This window comes from Lepidochelys kempii, chromosome 3 (assembly GCF_965140265.1).
Source record: "Lepidochelys kempii isolate rLepKem1 chromosome 3, rLepKem1.hap2, whole genome shotgun sequence".
NCBI classification, from domain to species: Eukaryota; Metazoa; Chordata; order Testudines; family Cheloniidae; genus Lepidochelys; species Lepidochelys kempii.
In genome coordinates, this window is record NC_133258.1 from 47382345 (window position 1) to 47402328 (window position 19984).

Below are 19984 nucleotides of genomic sequence, written 5' to 3' on the forward strand. Positions count from 1 at the left end.
ATGGCACAGTGGTGTCATACTCCAATACAAAGAAAATAACTCTCAACACAAAATAAATTACATATAATTTCATGTTATTTGACAGGTACAAGTTAATGTTTTATTAAATAAATACAGTAGATGACCAAAATTTGACTGCTGCAAATGGAAAATCGCATTAGAGTGTATGATTCTAAGGTAATTATTGGTCATTTCAAATGATTTATTCCCTAAAACATAATGCAGAACACTAATTCCCTGTGAAATAAAGAAACACAATGGCAAGAAAGTTAAGGGACATGTTTTATTTCATAGCTTTCTGCAAGCAAAATTGCTTTGATACAAAATGAGTTCAATGATACAGTGCTACCGTCCACTCAAGCAAAAGAAAACCTCACATTTACATGAACGCACTTTATATTGAATTCTTACAGTATAGTAGTTCTAATATCCAGAGTGTGTCTGGCCTCATTTAAAGCAATGGCACAGAAATGCTGCAAGATATTGGAGTATTGTATGACTGGCAAGTGCTTAAGTAACTTTCTGTGAGTTCTCCAAGAGATGCTGCATAAATAATTGTCGTGTGAATGTGTTTTTTATTCCTTAGTAAGTCTGACATACATCCTTTAGTGTTCGTTTAGTTAGTCAAAATGTGTAATTGTGTCTTTTGGCTTTTCATTACTTTTTTTTTTTTAAAGAAAAATTATGAGGTATCCTTTCCTGTTAACTAACGATGGAGTGATAGGCCTATTTGACTGAGGTTGCAGAGACTTAACTGTACATTCAGTACACTGCACATTTGGGAATTGTTTTAGTGTACTTTCTACACATTACTGTGTACAACTGTTAGTTTACATTAAAACTCTTTCCCCCTTCACATAGGATATGGCATAAACAAACAAACAAAATCTGACAAAAATTATACACACAAAATAAAAGGACAAATACACAAATAAGGCCATCTGCAGAATTAAAAATCCACCTCTTGCAATATTTCACAATAATTTCTACATAATATTTTACATCTTACAAACTTAAATATTTAATGCACAAGGCAAAGACCTTTACAAAGCTGATCACATTATCTCTTAGAGGACTTGTCCAATTTGCTGACTGGTGGTCTCCTTTGGGGAGTTGGAATTTTGGAAGGCTTGCCTGATGCTGGCCGAGAACCTGCTCGGGGCTGTGGTCTGCTTGCATTGTGAACAGTCTCTGACATATCTGAACACACAGACTGGATTTCTGAAATGTCAAAGTCAGATGCATCACTGCCTCGGCGACTACTTGACCTACTGCCAGCCTTGCTTCCTGCTCGGCTTCCAGGTCTACTTGGAGTCCTTCTGGTGTCTGTAAGGAGAGGGGAAAGATGTCCATTGGCATTAGGGAGATGGGATTGAACGAGTGACATTTAGTGGGTGTTTTTACACATTTAGGACCTCAAACATTTCATAAGCCACGCCTGGAACTCCCACTGGCACACAGGAAGTGAGGTCAGTATGTAGCCCTCTGGGAAAATAGGTAGGGTCTGATCCTCCAAGCCGCCTGTGCTGAGCACTGCTGCTTGAGGGATTGCATGGCTGGCTCCTTAAGGTGAGGAAATGAGCACAGAGGCAAATATTCTGATAATCCTATAGAACAGGGCATCTTTCTGAAAATGGTGCTCTAGCTCATGTAGCTTGATGCACAAGTTACTGGTGAAATTCTTTGACCTGTGCTATGAAGAAGATCATACTAGATGATCCGTATGGTCCTGACCTGAAAATCTATGAGTCTATAAAACAATGCTATTTCTCCTAATAAAGAGAAAGGAATGTGTGATTAAATACTGAGGTGTAATAAATTCAGCTGCTTGCTTTTCTCATAAAAACACATTATCCTGGCAGCTTCCATCAACTCATTAGTCTTACATTATACCATTGGCTAATTGCCAATCCTTGGCTTTCTAAGTTTTTCCAAATCTAGATGTGGTCAGTCTCTGACTTCTACATGCTCATCAGGAATTTTACACAGGCAACATGGATACTGAAAAAGAATTGCCCACCCTTTTAAAAATGTGGTCCTCTCTTCTGACTTATGTATTAAGCATTAGCAGAATTGTAAATTGCTTCTTCACTCCAAGGATATACAGTTGTAAGACACAATGCACCACTTGTACCCGGGAAATAAACAAACAAGCAATAAGCCATGCAATATGTTCGTACTGTTTAAAATGATTTCCTTCTTTCCAGTGGATGAAGAAATCAATGTATACAAGGCCTGATAAAGTGAAATCTTGCTTATTCAATACATGCATGACATCCTTCATTTGTGGCAATGCAGTTCATGTGTCAGGTGGAAAAATCACAACAAGAATCTTAAATGGAATAAAGTTATATAGAGTAATAGTTTCATTTAAGGTTTCAGAGTAGCAGCCGTGTTAGTCCGTATCCGCAAACAGAAAAGGAGTACTTGTGGCACCTTAGAGACTAACAAATTTATTTGAGCATAAGCTTTCGTGAGCTACAGCCCACTTCATTGGATGCATTCCGATACATTATTATTAGGAATGCATCCGATGAAGTGAGCTGTAGTTCACGAAAGCTTATGTTCAAATAAATTTGTTAGTCTCTAAGGTGCCACAAGTCCTCCTTTTCTAGCTTCATTTAAATTATTAAATAATCAACAAATCTGGCTTACTGTAAGTGCAAAGAAAGCCTGGTCTAAACATGTGCATGAAACTATTTCTTCTTGAAAATGGTAACAGCTTAAGAGTAAGGAACCGCTTTGTACTCTGTAAGTGCTGAATGCAGGTAGAAGTGGCTCTGCTGCTTCCTATGCCAACCACTCAACCTCATCCTTGCATAGAGGTACGCTGGGGGCAGCAGGGCAGAATAGAGCTCAGATACTCCCATTTATTCACTAGTGTAATATGCCTGAGCCCCCTTACACCAGTGGTGCAAGTTGCAGCTGCTCCCCTGCAACTCTTATTTTCATCAGGGCCAGGTGGCTCATGATCAGGGGGCCACAGCTAGATCCCTGATGTCCAGCCACTCTCCAATGCATCTCAGCTCTGCAAAGATATAGTCAAGAATCTGCTCTTTTGCTTTTAAATATTTCCTTAGTGGCTGCTTGGGGAACCATTATAAACTACAGGTGTTGCAATTCAGACATTAGCACAAATGGGCACGTCACAGAGAAATCTCAGTTTGTCCCGAGGTATTCTCTCCAGTGGTGGCAACCCTTGCAGCATACATTGTGTTAAGTTCTCAAATCACTCACCTGCAAACTGCGCTCTAACTCTGGTTGCTGCTGTTGAGATTAGGCTGTTGTCTTCTCCAGAGTGGAAACCTTTCCCTGACAGATATCCCGGCAGTCTGAGTTTACTCCCTTGTATTGGTGTTCCCTACATAAGACAAATACAGTTGTTTCATCTGTCATCACTGAGATGTATTGAGCGGCTCTGAATTTGAAATTCTATCGTCATCTTCAGAACATGCACGCCAAATACCAAGTCTTGGCTGGAATCACCATAGAAATGTTCAGTAATTAGAATAACTTGAACCGTTTTTTAACATGTAGTGCCTACAGTGGTCCAGCTATAAAATCATTCAGTCTACTTAGCATCAACATTATAACATTCTTTACATATGTATCAATGTATTTTTTTTAAAAAGATGTTACCACTGTATATTTTAATTAGCTTAGCATATTAGGTTAGTTGAGGGTATAGTACTTAGCATATTACTAGAGAGAAGCAGCTTAATTTTACTTGCCTAGCTGGCCTAAACCATCCGCCCACGGTTATAGGTGTGGAATGCTTTCGTTTTCATTTAAGATTTTGGTGCAAAAAGCATAGACTTATGAAATTTTGAAAAGCCCCAAATCACCAGATTCTGAACCTCTTTGCACCAGAGCACAAGCAATTGTGAGACCCTAATTTAGTTTAAAAATAATTGTTCTCTCCGTGGCCTTATGTTGTTCACAATGTCTCTACCCATACATACTCTTGTATTGCTGGTTTTCTAGCTCGTGAACTAGTAGGGGCCCTGCAGTAACTCTTCTGTTGGTGGCCTGCCCTGGATGGAGTTTGTTTTGTTTATTCAGGGGGAGATAAGGCACAGCTGGAGTAGTCCATCTAATTGCCATGTGTGCCTTATTTAATGAAATCTGCACATCACACCAGTCATTAGGGAAAACCACAACAATCATTTTGACTTAGTCAACATAAAAGGACTAACCCACTAAAACAGGCTAAAGATGTAGCCTATCAGTCACTATGAATGCCTGAGAAACGCATTACCCCCTGCAACCTCAAAAGCACTGGGTTTTGAAATATTTATTTTAAAAAAATTCATTGAAACTATAGACAGTACATGCAACAGCTGGGAGATGTAGTAAAGGCCATTACAGTCTGTCCCAGACATACCACTGGCCATGGAGACACCATGTAGCATCCCATTACTCCACCAGGGAGTCAAGACCTACAGAATAAACAAGTCGACAGCCATCCTGGAGGGCTGCAGGGCACTATTACTAAGAAATAAAATAACACGTCCTGCAATGTTTTTCCAGCCACTGCTAGTGGCAGTTATCACACGGGGAAGTTCTTAAAGTAATGCCATGGGTTGTCATTTGATTGCAAATTCAGCAAAAACATGAATTTTCATTGGTCTTCCTGTACTACAAATTCCTTCCCACAGCTGTGGTTTTAAGTACCATCAATCAACCTTATATGGCTATTCCGTTAACAACTAAGGGATCAAAGAAAATGAAAGCAAATGTATTAGAGATTAACAGCTGTTTAAATTCTGAATTATGATTAAATATTTTTAATATTTTAAAGCAATAGACCTAAATGTGTACAGTAATATATAATGTTACACAAGGAATGAGTGAAAAGGATCTCTATATACTTTATGCATCACTGAGCAAAGCCATACAGAGTTAGGTGAATTTAGCATTGAAAAGTGCCAGGCTGACAGCATTGGACGTTCATTTTATTGATGACTCTATTTATGTCTAGAACAGATATACCAGACGCAGTGGCAGTCCCAGTTTCCATACACTAACCAATCACTGTGCCTTAACCCTGACCTAGAATGACAACTTTTAGGAGTGAGAAGACAATGTGGGGTCTGATACAACTGGAGTTGTTCCACTGACTTCAACTGGTATTGGACCAGGTACCTAGGCTCCATGTCCATTCAAACCAGTCTGACTGCCAACTTGGGTGCTAAATATTACGTTAGTGGGTTTTTCTTGTAATGTGCACAGGAAACGAGACCATCAGACTCATTTTCCATGAGTCACCGAACCATGATTTCATTATAGCAATTGTGGGTCATGACTATTGTAAAGTGAATTTCAGCTGCTGAAAGGATCCAATTACCAGTCTCCTGTGCCATCCTGATCACAAGGGAGTGGCATTTCCTCAGTCAGAAACTTCGTGCTGCAGATCATAATTTATTAATCTCATGTCTGCACAGTATGAGTGCACAGTACACTAGAAGCACAGAGGAAACAATTTCAGGAAAAAGAAAAGGAGTACTTGTGGCACCTTAGAGACTAACCAATTTATTTGAGCATGAGCTTTCGTGAGCTACAGCTCACTTCATCGGATGCATCCGAAAGCTCATGCTCAAATAAATTGGTTAGTCTCTAAGGTGCCACAAGTACTCCTTTTCTTTTTGCAAAAACAGACTAACATGGCTGTTACTCTGAAAAATTTCAGGAAAGGAGTTCATGAAATGCCATCTATAAACCAAAGTGAAAGGTACGGGGATTTTTCTAAATTTCATCATCCCAACTGGTACCATATTAATTGCCACTTTATAACTTAATATTATTGATCATTTATACTTTAAGGATATACTCAACAAAGAATCATAGGGAGAGTTTTCTTAAGAGTCTAATATTTTAAACACCAAATAAAAGATCAATCAAAGTTCAGAAAAAAGGATATAAAATATTTGACAGCCGTCTAAAAGAGAGTGTATTAATATGCAAGGTACAGTGCAGCTGTGCAGAGAACTGTAATGACTGTTAGTGAGTTCATAGTTTTAGTGAAGGAAGTTCATTAGACTAGAATCTCTGTCCTTACTGTACCTCTGAAGATGACCCTTGATATTCTGAGGACTCTGATGGTTTAGAAGGAGTTGACGTTTTGCTGTTCGTCAACCATGGTTTACCATAATTGCGTGTTAAATGATGGGGTGTCTGTATGAAACAATGGCAAATCAAAATATGAAGGACAGTAGATGGAAAACAATGTATTGGAGAGGGATATCCAGGGTACAGAGACCACATTTCACAGTTAATATATAAAAAAAACCAAATCAAAACAAAGCAGAAAGAGCTGATGACAAACAATCCATAAAAAGAGGATGTATGATTTATTTCTGAAATGCAGTGGAGAGGTGCATATTTGCTCCTTCAAAATGCATTGTTTGTTTGCTGATTTGCCCACACGGCACCATAAACGTAAGGGAGTCTTTTCCAGTGTTGCAAGAGAGCAGCAAGTGTGAGAGCAACACTGAAAACACCCTTCAGGAAGAAGAAGATGCAAAATATAGATATTTCTTTCCTATAAATTCTCTTCTTTGTTATCAGTGTTTAAAAAAGGAACAATCTATATCCCGTTCACTGATTAATGTAGTGTTATGTATTTAGTCATACCTTGGGTGTACTTGTAGCAACTGCTTGCGGTGAAGCTCCCTGGCCAGCCTGACTTGATACAGAAGTAGATCTGTTGGGAGAAGCACCCCTTGAAGAAGGTCGTGATCTACGACCTCTTGGTCGGAAAACAGCCACGTTCGGACTTGCAGCGTCTGCCAAAATGAACTTTTCACGCAGCTCCATGTTTGTCCTCCCTTTAGCTGCAGCACATCAAAGAGAGGGGGCAAGAAGTCAGCTATGCAGATCAGTCACATGTCCGTTTGTCTCCTCTTTTGTCATGCCATCTCCAGCACAGTATGACAACAAATAGAATGCATTACTGCGTAATGCATTCATTTTGGACGCACGACAGTTCATGTGTAGAACATGCTTATTCTAGCATCTTAAGCTACCAGGAATGAACCACTGTCCAAGTAAGTGAGCATGATAATGGAATGCTCAACATGCTAAGTCACTGTTAATCAACCAACTATTAACACATAGACACAACCTGATGATCTGCTTAACTAACACTACAACTACTCATAATAAATAACACTTGCTTGGATGGTCCAGAAAAAACGGCCAAGAACAAATGGCAGGAAAGCAGCAAATATATTTATTCTAAACTATGCATTATAGTAGTTTAGCAACATGCAATAATGACCACAAAACCCAAGCTATAATGAGGTAATCGATGGCTAAGCACGCACACAGACAAACAGGCACATACGAGAGAACGTTCCAGAAGAACCAGATGCGTAGCATGTTGGTATTTTACTGTATCAGCATGAATGACAATTGTTTTTGAAACACTTTTCAAGAGTGTCAAAAAAAAATTAGTGTGTAAAGCATCAGGCCACGTAGAAAAATGTTAAGCCAAATGTGATGAGTTAAACATATTGTTAAAAAATATATATATATTAAAGCAAGAGTAGGAAAGAAAGGAAGACAAAGACAGAGCAGGAAAGACAAAGAGAGAGGTTTGCCAACCTATGGTAGGCTGAGTGGTAATTGAAGAGTTTGATTCCGAACGTAACATTTTACTCCCATGATGATGAACTAGAAAAAATGACACAGGATATGGATCACATTAAAGAAAATTGTTAGCAGGAGAAGAAATTAAGTACAGCAGTTGCATATGCAAGAGACTCAGAGCACCAAGCCAAAAGACAGAACTGAGTGTAAAGGCTCTCAAAAGTTCCCCTAAGCAAAAAATTGTGCTTGAATAGACTTAGCTGCAGTGACAAGTCCCCTTGTGCAAGAAAGGGGGTTATCTGCCATCATAAGAAGGTAATATAAGATTGAACTGTTTTACATATAGTTACCATACATTTTAAGCTGTATATAATGAGAGCATTATGAAATATGCAGTGTGTGAGTAGCTCCTAGCAGAGACTAAGGCTTAAGGAGGGGCCTGCTCCTGCTCCACTGAAGTCAATGACAGCTTTATCACTGACTTCAATGGGTGGTGTAATTTTAAGCAGGTGAACATCCCAAAGAGTTCAGAATTAACATGCTTTAGGCTATGCATGTACTTGAACACCTTGTAGAATTGGGGCCCAAGCACAGTGACACCTGCAGTAGGACTTATACAGAGAGAGGGTTTTTCACACACACGTCCGAATTAGGGAGCAGGAGAGGCAAGGACCAGCACCAGCTCTTTGAGGGGAAGTAATAAAGAATCTAATAATCAGATGTTTATTAATTACGATAGCAGTCAATTACAAACTGAGTAGGACGTGGAACCACAGTGAACAGCATGTCAAGAATACAGCTGGTCAAAACATTTTTCGACAAACCTTTTTCCATTGAAAAATGCTATTTTGTCAATATCAAAAAGTTATGCAAAAATGTATCCATTTTGACAGAAGTTTCATCAGGAAGGTTTCTCAGGTCCAGGATGGAATTTCTGGTGAGAGCGAGACACAGTGACTACATAGCTGGGGGGGTAGGGCTCTCACATGGGAGGTGGGAGCAGTGACTCTCCCACCTCCTATTGGCTGGTGTGTGTGTGTGAGTTTTTTTTTTTTTTTTGTTCTTTGCAAAATATTTCAAAAAAGGTCTCTGTTCATTCTGCATTAGAACAAAAACAATTTTTAAACCCTAACATTTTTAATGAAATATAATTGTTTTCTGGCCAGCCCTACACAAGAGTCCTGAGAGTAGAGTTTGAAATGTGGTGATGGTATCTCTTGAATGCTGTTGGACATTGTGAAATCATGCAGCACCTAATTCTCCACTGCCTTGCACTTTGTGGAGTCGTTTACCCTATACAGAGTGAGAGTAAAATGCTAGCAAATAAGAATGGTAGCAAAGGTGTAAATGACCCTACTGACTTCCAGCCAGTGCAGAATCAGGCTTTCAGTCTCAGCTGGAACTTCAATACACTTCACTTCTCCTTGGGATATGAAATACCTGTGTTTTGGTGGGCAGCAGGACTTTTTTGGAATACCATTAAAAACAGACATTTACAGCACCTCAGTTTTGACATTTTCTACTCCGCTTGTCTTACTCCATTTACAGTACTTAAAATAGGAAATGATGTTATTGTGGTGAAGATTTCCATCTGTGAATGGCATCTACTGTTATGGCTTATGGGTTACTTTTTGTTCCCTGGAAGTTTCTTCTTTTTGTCTACTTTACCTACCCTACTGCAAAAGTAACTACAAAATACAAGTCATCTATTTGCACAAGGTATTTATCTATTCAACTTTTATAATCCTGGGTCCAACCTAGCAGTTCTTAGGCAAACCAATAGGAGTTTTATCAGTGTAAGTCTGAAAATGAGCATGCTTCCAACCCTTAGTGACTTATGTTTTTCCTCACCTTTCCCTTTAACTTTCCTATTCTATTGTTATCTGATCCTATTACATTAGCAACTATACTCGTTACATAAAGAACTACATAAAGTTACTTGCTTTTAACTCACTCTGAATAGGTACAGTAACTATTACAATTTTCTAACTTTATTACTCTTGCTACTATTTGTCTTTTATCTCAATTAGCTATTTCACCCCTTTCTCTTTTAGCTCCTGCTATTCCTGAGTCAGCCTCTAACTTCCTCTTGGCCACAGAGAACCCACTATCCCATTGAGATGGGACTTCTTGCAAACATCCATCCCTCATTAAGCTGTTGCCAGTTTGTGAAGTAAAATCTGATAAAGCAACATGTTGTATACAATTGCCAGAAGAAAGGTGAAGGGTCACTCTCCAGTTCCGAGCACAGAGCTGCTCTTTTCGCTCTCTACGCAAGGCTCAGAGCTATAAGAAGAGCTTCTGGGGAGAATGCCAGTGAGAATGCAGCGTTACACAAGCAGACTCTGAGGAAAGGATAAGTCCCTAGGTCTGTCAGAACTTGTGGCTGTGATTCTTTGGTTCTGATTACCTTGTGTTGATTTATGGCTTTAAAACTGCACTCCTGCTGAGCAGATTTTAAAAACTGTTGCTACATTTTGTTTCTGCTTAATCATACAACCAGTGCACATGCCGTGTACTGCACTTAGCCAAGCTCCATTCTTAGTTACACCATTATAAACCTGGAGTAACTCTACTGAAGGCATCAGAGTCACTCTGGATTTATACAGATGTTATAGAGCTGCGTTTGGCCCTTCGGATTTTAAAATACACAAAACCAGAACTAGGAGGTATGCAGTGAGTCATTGTTTAAATAAACAACAGGTGTTTTATACTGTTCAATTTCTATCCTGCAAAAAAAATCCCAAACAGTTCTTGACAGTGACTTTAATGATTTTAATGTCCATTCTAAAACAACCTTCTTACATACCCCTGCAAGGATCATTTTTCACTAAGAATTCATCCAGTGCCATCCAGCCACCTCCAACACGAACCATTACTGTACTTCGCAAGATGCGAACAAGACGCAGCTGTTGAGAGTCACCAAACTGTAAAAAGATGAAACAAAATGCTAAGGTTTTCAATAGTTCTCCACACATAAAATATGCATTTCAGCTCTGATGGGTTAAAATCATCCATTCAAAATTTCTGTTTTAATTTCTAATCATTAGTAAACTCTTAAAATATGAATTTTTATGAAAATTGTCAATGCTGTTAGGATTTCAAGGTGAACACCACTGTATTAATCCAAAGAAATATGGTAGGATTGTGAAAAAAGGCTGCCAGGTTTAACTTTATGCTTGATTCTCAAGATTTTGTCTAATCTTGTGAAAGCAGCAAAATTAGTAATACAATAATTGGTTATGTTCTGCATTTGTGTGAATTAATCAGCATGAAAACTTTTACTGAACTCTTGTTGCAATAGCAAGGATACAGTTTTCAAAGATATGAAACTTTCAGCTGAAAAGTGTGGGAAAACGATTCAAATGATAGATCAGTGGGCTAGAATTACAGATAAATCAGGGGAGCTTTACATTGCTCCACTCGTCGGCTGAGCACAGGAACACCTTACAGAGTCATTTTAACAGCTCTAAGCCATCCTCCTCCTCATGGTTGGGTGAAGGTGGCATAGCTGGTAAAAAGGGGCTGTCAATTGGGGTTGCTATATTGTCCCCTAGCACAAATTAGAACAATCTTGATCTGTGTGCAGAGCACACCCATGATTCACAGGAGCACAAAGGTGGCTTAAAGCCACCTTCCCACCCCCTCCTGTGTGGTACTGAGTGCTTATTTCTTGCTGCTGAAGACTGGGCCTAAAGTGTAGTATGGTCTTGAAAAATGTTCAGTGTAGTTTGTATGAAATACCTTCAAAACCTTGCAGAATCCTCTGAACATCACTGGATCAAATTTGGATTAAGTCAGTAGTGACCAAAAGATATACTCTTCTAATTATTTGGTGACCTCTGTGAAAACAGCTGGCTGCTTTGATCCAGTTCCTACCAATGTTCACATCATCAAATAATATTGCCTTCACAACTGGCACATCCGCTGGCAGTCTCTGCAGCATAGGCCGAGCATTTAGTTAGCATTGGAGTGAACTAAGTTTTAACCTCAAAACAGGTTTGAAGCACTTTTGTTTAGCTGAGGGATTATTGTGGAGAGGTTTGCACAACTGTGACAACATGCTGTACTTGTTATGTGGAAAACAGAACAGACTGTGCTTTCCAGTGTTATCAATCCAAAACTTTCCACAAGATCTAAATTAACTTAACACTCATAATTTCCTGAAGGATCTCACAATCTCATGAAAACAGAACCAGAGGGATCCAGCACCTTCTAGCTGATGGCATATGTTTAATTAGATATCCAATCCTGAGGCCAAATCCTGACCTCCGGTCTGCATGCATGCAGAATCTCACTGAAGTCAATCGTAGTCAAATGCACACATCTTGGGTAGAATCTGACTGCTGGAGTAACTGTACCTACTTGCTCCAGTGAAGTGACGGAAACATGTTAAAGCCAAATCACACAAATGTGCTCCTTACTTGTTAAAAGACCTTTAGCACTGTTTAAGCAAAGTGGGCAAGAGAGGGCAGAAGGAATATTACTTCTGGGAACCAAAGAATAGGAAGCTTACAAGTTTAATAATCAAAGAAAATTGTGTTCTAAATGAGTAAAATGTAAATTTAAATGAGCTCTATGTTAGGTTTTTTAAACCATTAAATGGCTTTATAATGAGGAACCACTTTCTTAGATATGCAAATCAATGAGACAGCATGTAGCCCACAAGTCTACACTAACTATTTTGTTTTGCCTATTAAGGAGGAGGTTTCTTCTTTTCTTTGTGCAATCTTAAAGATCCCCTTGCTTTCAGCTTTTTAATACTGCATTTAGGCTCTGCGTTGCAGCCAGACTGAGGCATGTATACTTCCTTTGAAACCTATTTATACTGCAACTTGTTCAGCTAGCGTGGCTGTTGCCAAATAGCACAACTTCCAACGTGCTGCTTCCATAATGATCCCGTTCCAGATTGTTATTAAAATATTTTGGGTACAGACTTTCTTTGGTCAATATTTATTATTGTTTCACCTAACTTGAAATGAGAAACACAAGCAGTTTAATAAATTAGTTTATAGGTTGTGTAGTGTCTATGAAGAAAAAATTCTGCTCTTGGTTACAGCCATGTAAATCCATTGGTACCAGAACAGAATTTGGCCAAGCGTCTTTAGGAAATTTAGTATCCTTTGCTGAAATAATGTTTTGAAGCTTCTTGCACAAATAAACTTCAGTTAATCACAATAGATACTCTACTTTTCCTTTCTCAGACACAGGATGAGCATAGTTTTCAAATAGACTTACCAAATCAAGGCCCTCTCTTTCTATACAGTAACTCATTTTAAAAGGTTAGCACAGAAGTAGGTTGGCAAAGGTAGGTGGTGAAGGTTATTGTTTGCTGAGCACACACTATGCTATAATAATCTCTGCTAACAACATTCTAAAAGCCAAGACAAAATTACAATTTCTGTAGTACCTGTAGCATTAGAACACCTAAAATCATTTATTCATATAGTTATTTTTCCAAGAACATGAATAAGATGCTAGTGGTAACTTTAGTGTTAGATATTTTCATGTATTTACAAGGCAGGCAAGTTGATTCTATATTTTAACAGGTTGTGTTTCAGTGTCCATCCTACGAAGGAATCATTTATTTGCATTTCTTCCAATTAGTGTTGTATGGCACTTTCACAACCAGAGATACTGATGACCAAACTAACAAGCTAGATGTATTTTTAAACACAATTACTGTAGATCATAGCATTGGTATGATGGCATGTTTAAAAAATATTTTTGGCAGGGAAATGGAAAGAAGCAGTCCAAATTTGAACTTCAAGTTTATTCTGCCAACTCAGTCCATACAGTTTTGTATTAAAAATATGTGCAAAACATTGTGAACTGATTCTTAATCAATCTATTCATTTGATTTCTAATTTAACGCACTGCAATTTTTGAAAATGGAATGGTAATAAGTGACTGAGTAATATGACAACAGAATTCTGAGGCATATTGCTGTAATATATTACATATAAAAAACTCTGGATAGTAGAATAACTAACACTCTTCATAAATCACAATTGAAATGCAAAGACACTTATCATACAAATTGTAGCTGTCCATTATCTGGTTCCCTTAAAAGTAATCTCCTTAATGAGACAAAAGGCAAAACAAAAAGGGAGGGGGAGATCCTGAAACCAGGAACACTTTAGAGCACTTACAGAAACACCACAGCTGACCAACAGTGAATTAGCTCAGGATGAAAGTATGGGAAAAAGAGTGGCCATTGCAAGCTTAAATGACTATGCATTAGAAAAAAAATAGAAACTTCAGAACACATTATGCTGGTTTATACCTGATTTCCCAGGAAGAACTGATAAGAAATGAAAAATGGAAGAAAGACACAATTAGTTTAACAAGAAATTCTCTGTATGACTCGAGAACACATGCAAACTAACACACACATTGAAACTTCTAAATACAGGATCTAGTTTAGAGATGTGCAGGTAATTAGCTATCCAGAGTATGAACTTGGAAGGATTCATAAGTCCTTTGTTACCTTCCTGGTCCTTTTTTTCCTTTTAAAATCATCTGAAGATGTTCCATAGTCTGCCTTAGCCAAATATTGAGCACCTCATCTGAAAACGTTCTTGTTATTGAACCAGAGGGTAACAAATGACCTTGTCTGCAACATGGCAGATTCATCTCTGGTACCTGAACTGTTTTTAGGATACCTGGCACATTTCCTGTCTAGCTACTACATGAAGGTACAGTATGCTGGAATAAAGTAAAAAGAGGGCATGAGGATGATAAAAATGTTTGACCTAAGTATATTCTAAGTACAATACAGTCCCATGTGTTTAATCTGAATCTGTTTGGAAAAATCCATTTTTACTTAGGTGTAAAAAATCAAATCAATATATACTGGTATGCAGGACCAGCTACTGTTTAAATCATTTTGCTATTTAGATATACAAATCTCTCTAAATACTGAGAAAAATGGTTTATTGTAGGTTCAGTGGAAAGTTAAATACGTTATTAGCCTATATTTTCTAACACAAATTACTGATGTAAAGTTTAGTTAAGCTGAAACTACATAATTTCCAGGTTGACTTTGAGCAAACGTAAGTATATGATACAAAGTTTCTGTAAATTAAAGTAACCCAAATGCCCACGTAGTCCTGTTGCCTTGAGAATGTTTGGACCGAAAGAACCATGGAGGTGTTGTGAAGACTTACCCTGTACTTGTTATCCCCAATCTGCTCCACCTGGAATCGTTTTGCACATTTACATTTAGCTACCTGCCTTGTAACCTGCCAAAAACACAATTGGAATAATTATTTTAATGCTAATGATCACATTTCTGAAGCCTTAAATAATTGGCAGAATTCAAGTTATATAGGAAGGAAAATAAAATTAATTATACTATCAAGTGTGTGATTCCAGTAGAATATATTAGTTATCTGAGAACTCTAGAGAGAGTACCTCATCTTCAATTTTGTCAGCATCTGTAAGAGGCTTGTATGCATCCTTGTTTGGATGAAGTGCTGCAACAAATTCGTAGTAGTCAATGTACCCATCACCATCTCTGTCAAAGATATCTGCCACTGCACTCATTTCAAGCCGGCTGGTAGGAAATTCTGTAATCCAAAAACATTACCAGGAGGTAAACCTTATGGATTTCCAATCCCATTAGAGTGACTGGATTTATCACAAATCTCAAAATTTTTAGGCATTAATGACAGGTAATGTATACTAAAACACCAAGTATGCTCAGAGAAAACAAATCTCTGAAAAGAGGTGGTGTGTCTCCAATGTTGGCTAGATTACGGTTAATAATGAAGACACTAGTGCATTTTTGGGAGAGAAGCCCAGTACTGAATACGCCTAGCAACAGATGGAACATTGAAAAAGCTTTCAAATGACATACAGTTCTACAGTCTTGTAGCATGCTTGACCTCGAAAGTGCAAAGAATACCACAAATCAACAAGTCAAGTTGTTACTGGGGCAAGGTCATACAAGAATTTAAAGACAAATTCAACATTTAGAATGCAATGCGTAGAAGCTTCTGATATTGTTTTAAAAATGGAACTCTATAATCTGAAACCCTTCTTTGGTTGAGAACTCTTGCAGCAGCATGTTCATTGCTCAATTACAGACTGTACAGGGAGATAAATAAAGTATTACAATATATAAACATCCAGCATGACTGATCAACAGCAGTAGTGCCATGGACATTCAACAACTACAGGCCTACACCACTTGAGCTAACAGGATAGCTCTTTCAGCTGGTAGAAGTAGCAGGATCTTATCTTCAGGTGTGGGACACTCATGAGAGGCAGACATGATCATACCCATATAGTGTATGTTACACACACCCCATGTTTGTGGAAGCTCATTTTGATTATTTCAGGTGCAGAGGAGTTCTTATCTGCACAAGGGCAACCATTTGTGTTGACCAGGTGCTGTCAGCAGGAACAGAACCCTGACACTCTGACACAAAAAGTGCAGGTCTCCACCACCTGAGCAAAAGGAGTTGTTAGAAGTGGAAGGCTCTTATCTTTTATGTGGGCCAGCCACTAGAGGGAAACATGATCACACACACTTAGCCAGTGTATTACATACACACAACATAGGGACAAAAATTTGTGTCATAATTGACTCACTCAAGAAAGGAGTGTCTAAATTTTATCAATGTTTTTAAGTAAAGCAACTATTACCACTTTACATTTATCACAGAGTGATAATTTCTTTAAAGGTAAACCTGATCTCTTACCACATCAAGACTTACCTCAGATACAATATGTTGCCAATATATTAGATGCATCTCATAATCTGATCAGTAACTTAATTTAGAACTTACTTGAAGAAAGAATTCCGTCAATAAATTCCTGCCTCGTTATCTTTCCATCCTGATCTTTATCAATCCTCCTAAAGAAGTCCATTACTCGAGATTTCTTATGGTTCATCCATCGCATATACTTTTTCCTCCAGATATCAAAATCAAAGTTGGCAAATTCCCTCAGCTTGAGGAAAGAGAGATGAGAGATGTTTTTCAAGTTTAAATGAATCGCTTACAGAATAGGTAAGAGAGGTCACATCAGCATGCTTTTAAATAACTGGCTCTTTAAAATGCCCACATTTGTACTGAAATGGTTTGATTCTATTCACTATTAAAATAGGACTAGCTGCTTTTTGCATGCACATATCAAGATGTTTCCATCTAACTATACATCATATAACAAAAATGTAAGACTGGCATTACTTTCGCTTTGTAACAGGAAATGCAGGGTTAAACAAAAATATACATAGTATATAATATATATGCTGTGTGCTGACCTCTTCTAGTCTATCCAAAGCATCATTCAATTTTCTTCTTCTTTCCAAAGCCAGAAGCCAGACTTGCTGCCATTTGCTGACTAATAGGTTTACCCTTGGATTCTTGGTTTCTATTTGTGCCTGTGTTCCTGATGGATACATACCTGCTGTTGGGGAACGTTTTCCTATTAAAACAGAATACAAGTTAGCATAGGCTTATTTTTCTCCAAGTCCCAACCAATTTAAAACACAGCATATTTTCATGTGAATGATGATCATCCTCTTTAAAAAGACTCCCTTCTGCAACTAATAATGAGCCAAATCCTAGCCTCCCCATTGTAGTTAATGGGAGTTTTGCCATAGCCAGAGAAAGACAACACAACGGTTAAAACACCTGGGCCTTGTCTACATGATACCTTCCGCTACTGGCCATACTTGTGAATTGGCACCATCACAGAAAAATGTTTATAAATATTCCCACTGCAAGCAAGGTCTGAGAGAGCATTGCGGAACAAACAGCCTCATTTTGGAGGCAGAGGTAGAGATACAGAAATTTAAACCATCTCCTCACTTAAGGATTCACTTTACGTGAAACTCAGTTGGGAGACCTACTAAAATCCATGTCGTTTCATGCAGGATAGGAGAGAGGGAACTCATTAGGTGTTCTTCATAACCTATCAGTACTGTCTTGTGCTGCTTGTGCAGCTTGGTATTTCATCTTTTGGATGAGTCAGCAAAAAACAACAACAACAAACAACCCACCTTTACCAGCTAAAGACCATTAAAGGTCTCTTGGCATTTTTTGCAAGAGTGGGAGTGTTAAAACACAACAGGGTTAAAACAAATAAACTTTAAGAGTGCAATTTTCAAGGAAGCCTCAGTCCAGCCTTTAATTTTGTTTCCACAATTTTGCATGCAAAACGATTAGCACTCCCAAAATGGTCATATGTTGGCACATAATTGGCATATACATATGCTTTGCAGGTGTCAATTCTATATTTGAGTTTACAAAAATCTACCATTAGCACAGAAAAGCACAGTGCACACAAAACTGCATGTATAAAATTAGCATCAGATCATAAAAATCAGTAGCAATGTGATGAAATGAAGCACAAATACTGGAATGCCTCATTATTTTTATTTATCAAATGAAAATTTGGTTTTCTGCAATTATTTTAATAAAGAAATCATATTCTTCCACTATGTGAGAATGGAAAGATACACTGATCACTTGTGACAGTCGCTTGTAAAAGGTTAAGAGGTATTCGAGTCTTATTGAAGAGAAATTAAAATAGTTCACCCTATATTTTGGGAAGGAATTAGTACAAACACAATTACAGTAGGTGACATGTTTGCCTTGTTATATTTTGGCACAATTAGCTACAAAGTCTGTTACCAAATAGACACGTTCCTCTCAATGAAAAAAACATATGACAAAGTAGTTAGAAAAACCAATGGACGAATAATTTCACCTTGTTTTACCAGACTGTTCTGATAGTAATGACACCTAACAGTATTAGTTTATGAGAAATCAATCATTTATATTGGAAAAGCAATGATACGTGCGACCGCCCCAAAAAATCCCATTACTTACTTCCTGTTCTCCCTTTATCTAGCACAGGAATATGAGACTGTATTGGTGTGGGTTCAACTGCCTTCCTTTTGTAGATCTTTGTGACTTTATCCACATCAGGCTGTTTTCTGGTCATTTCCTCCATAAATGTCTGCAATTAAATGGTAGCTGCTTTAATTATCAATGGATAAGAAAGACAAATAAAGAAAACAGAATACTAAGTTACAGAGAGAGGGCAACTACCTGTCAGGAAAATTACAGCAGAAGACACAAGAGACATTTCTCTTTCACTAAAATAATCCTATCATTACAATTAAATATAAAATAAATATTTTGTGGCTAAGAAATATTACCTATATGAACTTCTATCTACATTATGGCAGAGCTGCTAAAGGAAGTCTACATTTAAAAATACGTTGGCTGAACTTGGTGCACCGGGTGTGATGTGCAAAAGACCCTGAATTCAAGAGCAGTACTAGGTCCTTTACTGTCCAGACTAATCGACAACAGCTCAGAGGAGAGTCAATTAGGATCTGACATAAAGCAAGGATGGTCACTTGCATAAAACATGTTTTGAAATTCACTTAGCAAAGCAGACAATGCAATGCTGGTTCTAGGCAGCAGAACTGCCTGGTGTTTTTTAAATGTTCAGTGTCCTTATTCCTAACAAGTTGGTGCATGTTTTTAAAACATGGCTGCATTTTCATTTGTTTGCTTTGTTTGAGCAAGGCTGGGATCAATCACAGGGACAGGGAACATACAATCAGGAATCTGGAAACTGGATCATTAAACATACTGTAAAGAACTAAAACAGGCTCATCTTTGATTATGTAGCAAATCTAAGATGCGTGTATCTGTACAAAATCCTTAAGACATGTTTCACATTTTTCATGCCTTACCTGATGTTCGGCTATGAGTGCTTTAACATCCTCGATCTCCTGGGGGATGACCTCTTTATCTTTTTCACTAAGAGTAGTCTCTGCCCACTGCAACCAGGACAATAAGGCTTCCAACAATTCTTGCTTAGCAATAAGTCCAGCCAGGGCTCCTGCCAGTCTCTGCTGATGTTGCTTTGCCCATGCTAATACCTTGATAAGAAGTCAATCCATGAATATTTCCACATCTTTACTTAAATATTTCCAATATTTACTTAAATAGTAAATAGTAAAACTATTTCCCCATGCTTATTTTTCCCCCTACTGTTACTCACACCTTCTTGTCAACTGTTGGAAATGGGCCATCCTGATTATCACTAGAAAAGTTTTTTTTCTCCTGCTGATAATAGCTCACCTTAACTGATTACTCTCGGTATGGCAACACCTATTTTTTCGTGTTCTCTGTGTATACATATATATATCTTCCTACTGTATTTTCCACTGCATTCATCCGATGAAGTGAGTTTTAGCCCACGAAAGCTTATGCTCAAATAAATTTGTTAGTCTCTAAGGTGCCACAAGTACTCCTCGTTCTTTAGACTACTTTGTACATACCCTGATTGTTGTTTTTTAAAGCATTATAGTCTCTCTCTTGAGACTATGAATTTGCTGAGGAGAAATGAGGGGTGGTAAAAA

The 19984-nt window shown here is 38.0% G+C and overlaps 1 protein-coding gene across 26 annotated transcripts in view; it reads right to left on the reverse strand.

Annotated features, from left to right (window-relative positions):
• Positions 1-269: 269 nt before the first annotated feature.
• DST (dystonin) overlaps positions 270-19984 on the reverse strand; it is a 470941-nt gene continuing 451226 nt past the window's right edge. For 13 of the 26 annotated variants that reach the window (XM_073336274.1, XM_073336272.1, XM_073336273.1 and 10 more), the window contains 13 exons: positions 19313-19501; positions 18435-18564; positions 16862-17025; positions 16386-16548; positions 15007-15161; positions 14760-14834; positions 13877-13894; positions 10400-10517; positions 7606-7674; positions 6634-6833; positions 6064-6174; positions 3238-3361; positions 270-1326 (listed from right to left, as the gene is read on the reverse strand). In XM_073336274.1, coding sequence (XP_073192375.1) covers positions 1061-1326; positions 3238-3361; positions 6064-6174; positions 6634-6833; positions 7606-7674; positions 10400-10517; positions 13877-13894; positions 14760-14834; positions 15007-15161; positions 16386-16548; positions 16862-17025; positions 18435-18564; positions 19313-19501 — 1782 coding nt within the window. In that variant the 3' untranslated portion in view covers positions 270-1060. The remainder of the gene's footprint in view (positions 1327-3237; positions 3362-6063; positions 6175-6633; positions 6834-7605; positions 7675-10399; positions 10518-13876; positions 13895-14759; positions 14835-15006; positions 15162-16385; positions 16549-16861; positions 17026-18434; positions 18565-19312; positions 19502-19984) is intronic. The other 13 variants (XM_073336294.1, XM_073336298.1, XM_073336277.1 and 10 more) reach the window with 3 other exon arrangements.